This window comes from Alligator sinensis, unplaced genomic scaffold, assembly GCF_000455745.1.
Source record: "Alligator sinensis unplaced genomic scaffold, ASM45574v1 scaffold12_1, whole genome shotgun sequence".
Classification (NCBI taxonomy): domain Eukaryota; kingdom Metazoa; phylum Chordata; order Crocodylia; family Alligatoridae; genus Alligator; species Alligator sinensis.
The window spans coordinates 2917870-2927855 of record NW_005841973.1 but is presented as its reverse complement, the minus strand read 5'-3'; the positions used below and the strand labels follow the sequence as shown (position 1 = coordinate 2927855).

The window sequence follows — 9986 nt, the reverse complement described above, 5'->3', positions numbered from 1 at the left end:
CAGGAAAGTCACTTGCAAATCACGAGAAGTGATTCTTTTGCTTTATCCAGCACTGGCAAGGCCTTACCTGGAGTACTGCATCCAGTTTTGGGGCCCCCCACTTCAAGAAGGATGTGGATAGATTGGAGAGAGTCCAGCACAGAGCAACGAACATGTTTCGGGGCTTGGGAAGCAAGACTTATAAGGAAAGGCTGGGAGAACTAGGATTATTTAGTTTGAAGAAGAGAAGACTGAGGGGGATTTGATAACAATCTTCAAACCCCTAAGGAATGATTATACAGAGGATGGAGACAGACATTTCAAGTTAGTTCTATGCCCTATGTTATACAGGACATTGAAATATAACTGTGCCTTCTCGTTTCATAAATTACAAGTCATCTAAGAGTAGCTGACATTTTTGAAAAATGAGTACCTGTACCTTACCCAACAAAATTAGGCCTAAGTGACATCAATGGCAGTTTTGGCTATACCCTTGTTTTGGTTTTACTTTAGTAGTTTCCATTTTTGCCTGCATGCTGGTGGGCCTATGAGATACAGAATAAGTGGCATTGAAATGTAGCTTTTTATGAAACAAATCCTTCTCGCTTAACATAACATTATCAACAAGCACCAACAGTGGGCACAGTGTGGTACAATGCATAAAGCCAAAACACTCCCTGCCCTAAAGAGTCAATCTAAAAGATCAAATGGAGAAATGCTCAAAGAAATCTCAAGAAAGGGTGTTTGTGGGTCTACTCCTTATGGTTGCTTGCTTAACTGGCTAAGACAAGTTTCCCCCCCACAGACAACGAGGCACAGCAGAATGAGTCGGACTTGATTCTTGATGGATCAGAAACAAAATAGGAAGCTCAGTTCTGACTGCAGATGCTGGTAAGGGAGACAGAAAAAACCCAGGCTGACTCTTAGAGCCCAGGGTGGGCTGTTCACGGCCATCATATAGAAATACAAATGCTGCTGGACTTGTAAATGGAGCACATTTGACATGGGAAAAGAATAAATATGGAGAACTACGGATCAAGGAAGAACGTCATTTTAAAGAGTTCCTTGTCTGATGAGAGCTACCCTTTAAGAACGTGCAGAGAGGAGGCTTTCCAGGCATCATATTTCAGTACTTCTTTCAAGCATTTTGTGTCTCACTCCTCCCTGCAATTAATAGGTGTTAAAACTGACTGCTGTGTAGCCTAAGCTTAAGCTTAAGTACTGGAGAATGATGAACCAGGCAGTTGCTATGGGAGAACAGAAGTCGGGGAGGGGAGGCAGTATATAATGTGTTGCCATGTATTTGCGCTCAAAAGGATGTTGAAGTGGACCATGAGGCCTTTTGCTCACTTCTCTCAAGGGCTATTTTGAGATCATAGTTCCTTTGATCCAAAGCCTTGCAAATCCTTTGTAACCAAAACGATAAAATCAAAATTCCCCTTGTTTTTATCACTTGGGGCAAACATTATTGCATGATCCATTCACTGGCTAAGGGACACAGAAACTCATATGACAATAAAAAATGCATCCATCTCCATGCCCCATTTCCCAGCCATTGCTCCTGACAATATAAGCACTGCCACATACTGAGCACACCGGAAATCGTATGTCTAGCAAAATCAACCATATTCAAGTCAAAGAGACAGGAACTGAGTTTGTCCAGACAGGAAGGTGCAGCAGGCATACAGCATTTGATGGAGTCAACACTGTGATGCGGTGCAGTCTTGATGTACCAGACTTGTAGCTGCAAATTTGCTCTCTCTCCCCAGGGACACAAGTGAATGTGTCCTGTATACACCTGACTCCACTGACTCCTCTGGCTGTGGGATTGCTCTAAAAAGCTCAGATTTATGGTTTTAGTCCCTGTTGCTGGCCAGGATGGATCTCTGATCACCTGATAAAAATTAACCCAGAGGGCACGTTGATGTGCAGGGATGTGACGTGCCTCCGCCCCATGCTATTCAGCATGACATGAACCAGAGATATACTGACCTCAGACATCTGTGGAAAGAGACTGATGGCCAATGGGAGAGCCAGGCCAAAGGCAGCGAGGCACACAAGGCTTTGCACTGGGAGGATCATCCGGGGACGGGATCGCAGGAGAGACGTCCTGCAAAGAGAAGAGAGGCTGCATTAGTAGTACCAAGCGCTGCTGTCCATACAAACATGGGTGCCCTGCTACAACCATCTAGGGGAGGGTGGAACAGATACTCCCCCTTGGCTGACTCCTTCCTCAACTCACCTCAGCCCACCCAGACCTCAGGATGGGATGTCTGTCCTGGCTCAGGGCTCCAAAAACTCTTTCTACCAAATCATTCATGAGAAAGGATGAAGTTTTCTTGCCCCTTCTCATATCAGTGGGAACCTGCTCCAGGAGCAGACTGAATGAGATCAACAGGAATTGCTCCCAGAGGAGTGAGGGGATCACAGTCTGGCCTACAAAGTCCTATGCACTGCCACTCTGCACCTTGTGCTGCCATATGCTGTCACATGCAAAACAGGCATACAGCACTCCCAAAGCAGAGAGAGGGATACCCACCTTGCAGCAATGCAAATATCAGCCGAGGGAAGGGACTCATCCTGCAGCCCTGATTATTACAGCGAATGGGCCAGACTCAGGAGGGATGCATGTAGGCTGATGTAAACTGGACACCTTGAATATGACTTCATGCCAAGCTGTCCAGAAGCACAGCACACACAGGTACAGCCCAGCACGCTGGTGTAGTCAAGAGCTGCTGTGCCCCTGGCATAACCTAGAGAGTTGCTATAAGTAGGGGCTACCTAACTCGTGGCAAGAGAAAGCAATTTTCGCAGCTTGGCTACAGCCCAGAGAAAGATTTCACAGTCATTTTGTGGTGGCCCCAGCCCTTGGCGCCGATTAGCAGGGAGGAGGAACGAGGGGCCACCTGCCATCTCGACTGCTGATTGCCCCTGGTGCTGTCCTGCCCCTTGGTGCTGATTAGCACGAGGGCACAGCTGCAATCTTGATGGCTGCCCTTCATGCGGACCTACTAGCCAGTGCCTTCCCCTTCCGGGTGGGCCGCAAGGCCAGGCCTCAGAGGCAATGAGGACCGCTGGCTCCCACTGGGGAACCAACATTTTATTGTTAAGTTGGGTTTTTTTGGTTTGATTTCCTGGGAAATCTCAGCCAATGCCATTTTTTGTGGCAATGGCAAAGACCACCGTTTCCCACTGTTTCTGCAAAAATCGTGAAACTGCAATTTTAGTAGGTCCCAGGCTCTAAGTTGTGGCTGTCTATGAACTCCTTAACCTGGAGTGGCTTGGAAGGGATAAAATGCCATCTGCTGCAGCTCTAGTGCCAACATGCCCCTTCCAAGCCCAACCTGGTGCACCTTCGATACCAGGGCCTTAAAGCTGTCTGATGAAGGGATCCTTTCCTGGCCAGCTATAGGACTCTACAGGAAATAAGATGATGTGTAAGATGGTCTGTGAGAAACATGGGAATCAGATATTGTGACGATGAGCAAGAAAATGAACAACCCCACAGAGGGCCAGGAACTGTCCTTTGGCCGGATTCTCCCTCCGTATCATTTCGGGCTTGCGCTCACCTAGATGTATCACTTTGGCATGAAGCAGGTGGACGCATTAACGAAGGGTGGGATTATTTTAATATGTGACTTTTTGTTGGTTGCTCTCCTACTATTCTCTGGGCAACCTACACCGACTCTGGTTCAGTGGGCCCAACCTACACCGACTCTGGCTCTGTGGGCCCAATGAAGTAGCTGTCCATACCCTTCAGCTGTTATCAATTATTTGTATTACAGGAGCACTTAGAAACCACCACCAAGATCAGAGACCCATAGTGCTAGGAGCTGCACAGACACTTAAGGCCAGATCCTGTCCTATTCACCCTACTCAGGTGTCTGAATCTCTAAGCAGGAGTCTATTCCACCCCGCTGGAGTCTGTTAATACACCTGCTTTTGTAACATGTCTTCAGTTCTGCCTGGAGACCAAGTCACAACAGGCAGTGAGGAGGCTTTTGTGCTCATGGTTTTTTAGAGACTCAAGTGAGCTGGAACAGGATTAATGCAGATGTTTAACAGGTGGAGATCCATCCCATTGGGTATACCTTCATTGCAGGGTTCACCTGAATGGTGTGGGGTGGGACTGAGCAAGTGGGTTAGTCTAGTCTGGGTGTGAGCAGCCACACTGTAAATCTGTAGCCAATTTCTGTGTCCTCACTAGTATTGCAATCACCCTTGTGTGCTCCACCGGCTTCTGCGGGCAAATTCCCTTGTTCTGTGGGCTACACAAAACCGAATTATTTTATGATTCACTTCCAGTGAATTAGGGGAGAACTTGTCTGTCCTTCTGGGAACAGAAGGGGAATTGAGGGAAGGTCTTCAAGGAGTGTCAGCCCTTGGGTGGTTTGGCCCAAGTCCTTATAGCAATGCAAATGGTTGGGTGCTTGAGCAAAAGAAGCAACACAAGTCTAATTCATACCCCTCCAATGAGACCACGCCCCGAGTTCAAAGCATCCCCAAGACTGGGCTGTGTGTGTGGATGGGAGAGACGTTAGGGGCAAGGTTTAGGTAGCCGCCTGCATCTGCTCTGCAGAGAAGCCATGCATAAGGGACAGCCCCTGCCATGATCAGAGGACAATCCAAGACATCAGAAAAAGGGTGGGAGGGAACACAAAGTTGTGGAGAAGCAAAACTACCTGCTCAAGGTCCTGGAACAGGTGAGTGGCTGAGCTGGGAACAGCTCGTTATTCTCCCAAGATCACAGCCCCGGATACCCAACTGCACCACCCTTCCTACCCTTTGTGTTAATCATCGTTTCAAACTTTTCAATAAAACTTGAAGGAAAATTAGTTTCCCTGCTTAGTCGAGCGTGCACAAGATGCTTTTATGATGCTTCTAATGGCAGCAAGTGATGTAGCTTTTCACAACTAGCCATGGCCTGAGTAGAAACTGAGACCCTCCGCTCCCTACTGATGGAGATGACCAAGAGCTGCATTTTTTATGTCCTTTGAGAAAAGCTTGGAGGGAGAAGAGAACCAGACCCTGAACTGACATAAACTGGCTCAGTCCTAACTCCTCACGAACAAGGAGGTGGCACTGCTTCCTGCACACGCACTAGGCCGCTGCTATCTGCCCAGTAGCGTAGGAAGCAACTCAGTCAAGAGGAGCTCTGTTTCAGTGAGAAGTTGAAGGTTGGGCCTTGCATTAAAATATAATTTAGTTCTGAGACCATCCTACTGCAAACCGAGCCACCAAGGACCGCAAGCCATGCAAAGCGGATAACTAATCCCCTCTGTGCTGGAGAGAAGAGACGGCTGGAACCGGTGCGTTCGGCCTGGACTTGAAATGTTGTAATCCATTAGAGCCCTTGCTGAGAGGCTCCTTCCTCCTGGCCTCCCCGGAGTACAGTTTAGAGCAGAGGCATCATTGCTTACGCCGCTCTGGCACTCTCGTTTAGAAGCTGCACCCTTTTTAATTACTGCCCTGTTGGGGTCCTTATAATCACCCAAGTAAAAACTACACCAATTTAAAATGATCACTGGTACAGCTCCCAGGTGTGATTTCCAGGAGTGTTTTAAACTCAGGCCAGTTCAAATTACAATAGCTATAACCTCCTAATTAAGAAGAGTTATAGCTTGATTTAAAGGGGGGGGGAACTAATTAACACATGAAGTGTAATGTCTTAATTGGGACTCGGATTTTAAAATTTGTGAAGTTCAGTATAAATGACTCACAATTAGTCAGAAGGGTCACTTTTCTTCTGCCCCTGGAATCCTTGCTCTCAAACCACTTTTAAAAATAAAATTCAGCACTATATTATCTACAGCGGGGGTTCCCAAACTGTGGTACGCGTACCCCTGGGAGTATGTAAGGTATCTCTGGGGGATACACAGGAGAAATTGTGTAATGGCGGATTTAATTTTCATTATAATACTAATTGGAAGTTAGGGAGTTAAAATATAAAATGTATGCTGGTAAGGGTACATGGGCAGCTGGTAAATCTGGAAGGGTGTATGCAATAAGAAAAAGTTTGGGAACTGCTGATCTACAGCATTTTGCAGTCACCTGAAAAACTGGTTAATACCCCAAGTATCCTGCCAGCAGACACACATACCCCACACCACATTTCAATGGGTGGATGTTTTACAACCTCTTGTTTGCAAAGTCATTACGAAGCCAATATAAAACCAATTCTCTGTTTACTGAATAGAGAGCTCCTTTATTTTGCCAGGAATAAGGTCTGGGCCTTGCTCAGAGGTTACAGCACAGAACTGGAAATCAGGATTTCTAAGCCCTACTAACCCTTTGGGCCCTGGGGCATAGCACCTTACATTATCACTACTTCCACTGAAGCTACCGGGGGCATCTGACATTACTGCGTATCAATAAGGATACGGATACCCCCATCATGCCCTTTGCAATTCAAAGCAACCTGCCTCTGCATAGATCTCAGTGGCTTCTAACTGTGAGCTGCTCCAGCTTTTGGATACCAGACTTTAGACCCACTGGGCTCAATGTTATTCCCTGCATCTTGTCATGTATACCTTGGTGCAAGCAAAGTGAGCACAAAGCATGCCCAAAATCACAATGGCAATGCTTCATACCCATTTTGCACCATATAGAGAGCAGGGCAATGGGCAAATGTGTCTAGAAGTACCTCACCCTGGGCACCTAAAAAATTAATCACCTGGAATTAGAAGCCACTTTCAAGAAATGTGGGCTTCAGACTCTGAGCTGCTGTAGTGTGTTGTAATATTTATGTACTCTGATTCTGGAGCATATACAGCAGCACTGCCTCAGCTGTGACAGTGAAGAACAATTAATGTGCGTAAATTGGTCCTTGGAAGATGCTGTCTGTGTGCAAAATTTTCTCCCTCCCTCCCTCAGATCTGTCCGTTTTCTCCTCTAAAGTCCCTGGTGCCTGCTCTTTTTGCAACTGGCTGCTGATACACAGTGGATAGGAACAAACTCGTGACATCACAGGGAATTTCTGGCTTACTGATCTCATGTACAAATTATGGTTGAGATCCATGCAGTTATAAAAGGAAGACCTTAAAGAATCCATTTTTATATACTTATGTATATGTGTGTGTGTGGGTGTACATACACACACGCGTGTGCACGCATACATGCTTGTGCAGACAGTACATCTGCTCCACGGAGACAGTGTGTTGTAGATCTTGTAAATACACCTTCATTCAACTTTCATCACATTGTTCATTAGTGGTTTAAATTTTGCATAATTTGGCAGCTGCCTCTGGCATTTTTCAAGAGGTACTGTAATTTATTCCATATGGAAGTCACTCGCTGTACTAAAAAGGAGTTATCGGGTTCACTGAACCAGAGCTGTATTTGCCTAGAAGAAGGTGTCAGATGCTAAACTAAATATGACAGGAGTTAGCCGAAATCTCCCAGCTGACAGATTCAGTGGGTTTTGTTGTGTTTTGTATAAACAGGATCATAGCTAATACATACATTAGGAGAGACAGAGAATTACAATGGGGCAGAGACGTTATGCTAGTTTCTTGGGGGTTAGTCCTGGGTGTCCTGACACACCACTGAGGCCAGAAGGGATTACCTAGGAGCTCTTGTTAAACCTGCACCTCCAAAATGAAGGAAGGCTTGGAGTGATTCTCCCTACCCACTAAATCATCTCTGGCATAGGCAACCACTCATGTCTTTGCTTTTTGCTGCTGCATAGCCACTATTTTCCAAACAAGTTCCCAGGAAGGCTTCCACAGGTGCCCGACAACCCTTCCTTGTCCATTTTGGGGTGCTCGGTGGATGCCCTGTGTTGCTAGAGGTCTCGCTGTTTGTCTGCTTCAGGTGCCACCAGAGCAAGGGACTGCAGGATTTTCCACATTTCATAAAAAAGAAAATCAAACAAAAAAGTCCCCAAATCCACAAAACAACCTGCCCTTCCTCAAACCCAAAAGCAAACTGAAAACAAGATCTGTCCTGACTTCTGGCATGTGGGACTCAGGCACGGCAAGGGGTATGGGCATCACATTAACAGCTCAGCTCTTTTCACTTACAAACCTGGACACCTGCTATGTCAGACTCTGGAGGTTGAGAGACAGAAGGAAGTCTCATGCCTCTGCTAATCTTCCCAGCCTTGTCTGATCACTGATCTCTTCCTTTCCCATTCACGTCTATGCCTTCTTCCCCATGGCCTGCTGTTCATGGCGTTTTCTTCGAGACCCCCTACCTTGCCTGTATTTACATTTCTCTAAATCAGTGATTCTCAAACCAGGGTGCCACAGCACCTTGGGGTGCCTTGAGAACCTTAAAAGGATGCCACAAGGTACCACACAATGTTAGCACTGCTAGGTTTGCAAACATGATTCACAAGATAAACCCAGATATTTGAAAAAGGAAACTATAGTATTAAAACGGGGGGGGGGGGGCAAAATACAGCCTGCGGGCTGGATCCAGCCCACCAAGGGGTTTTATCTGGCTCATGGTGGGTCCCTTGGCTCTGCACGCCCCCGGCTGCAGTGTGTGCGACGAGTCCCGCCACCCCCAGGCATGCAGCAGGATGGGGACAACGTGGCGGGCGGGCTGGTTGCCCCGGCACCGCTGCCCGGACACTGCTGCCAGTCCACCCTGCATCCACCACTGGGGGCACTGGACAGAGCGGGCGGGTGGGTGGCATCTCCAGGGACACTGGCCCAAGACCTCAGGGAGCAGGACGTGCTCAGCATGGTGAATAGGACAGGGCCGCGGGCAGGTGGGGAGCGGTGTTCGGGAGTGGTACAGGTGGACATGGGCTGAGGCCAGGATCTTGAAGCGGTGACAGTATGGGGATGGGGCAGAGCTGCGGTTTGCTCCCTACACATCCCCAGGCCCTGGCCCTGCGCTGTCACTGCTCCACGATCCCAGCCCCTGCCCTGCTTGCCTGTCCTGGTCCTGGCTGCCAGTACCCCACCCGACCACAGCCCCATCCCATCTGCTGGCCCAGCATGCCCTGCCTGTGGGTGTCCTGGGCCAGTCTCTATGAAGACTGTGCCCACTCGCTCCAACTGGTCTCACCGGTGGTAGGTGCAGGCTGGACGGCTTGGGGCCAGATAGGACCAATTGCTCCCCCTCCAAATGCATAGGGCTGGGTTAACACCCACCCCCCAGCCCACAACAGCTCACCAAAACTCCTTAAGTGGCCCTGCAGCCCAAATAATTGCCCACCCCTGTATTAAAATCATTCTGACCTGCTGTGGTCTTTTTTGAGTTCTTTGCAACAGAAGAATTGCTCTATTATTTTTCTGTAGTCCAGAATCAAGTGAAATCTAGGAGCTGATATTTTTGGAGGAGGGCCCTGAAACTCTCCAGGGGTACTCTGAGTTTCATGAGGGGTGCCTAGAGTCTAAGAAGATCGGGAACCATTGCTCTAAATGTGGTGCAACCTTCAGTGAACCGAACTGCTTTGTACATGAACTACCTCCTGTTGTTCCCTATTCCCCATCCGGCCTTTGACTGCAGGCTCCATGGGGCAGGATAGCTAAAAGAACAACTAAAGCTCTGGGGTGAAGACCATAGTCAACAACTGTCCCTCAGCACGAAGGAACTTCGAGGGTTGGACCGAGACGGCAATGGACACTCCTAAGAACTAAAGGACAATGTAAGGTGCATTGTTTTGACCTTCCCGTCCATTCTCTAACTCAAATCACTGAAGTCAGGGCAGGGTGACACCGTAGAGACTAACTTGTTTAGGAAGGCATAATCTTTTTGGTCTATTGGTCGGATGCTAGGAATGGACTAAAACGTAGAGCAACGTGCATACTTATTACAAAATATATTCCTAAACAAGGCACCTTGCTCTGCACACCTCTCCTCCTGAGGAAAGGATCAGAGAACAAACGTGTGCCAGGCGTTGGCTGTGTTGCTTAATGCGCTGCTGGAAGACACGCAGATCCCACGGCAGTGGCTCCATTGTAAGGACCCAGAAAAAACAGAATACTAGAATTCTCCCCAAGAACCAACCAAGCTTATGGCCCTAAACTACCCACATGTTATAAAGATTTCAA

The 9986-nt window shown here is 47.8% G+C and overlaps 1 protein-coding gene across 6 annotated transcripts in view; it reads right to left on the bottom strand.

Annotated features, from left to right (window-relative positions):
- Positions 1 to 9986, bottom strand: part of SFXN5 (sideroflexin 5) — a 210223-nt gene that overhangs the window by 44383 nt on the left and 155854 nt on the right. For all 6 annotated transcript variants that reach the window (XM_025200686.1, XM_006020904.3, XM_025200683.1 and 3 more), the window contains one exon: positions 1972 to 2089. In XM_025200686.1, the coding sequence (XP_025056471.1) occupies positions 1972 to 2089 (118 nt within the window). The remainder of the gene's footprint in view (positions 1 to 1971; positions 2090 to 9986) is intronic.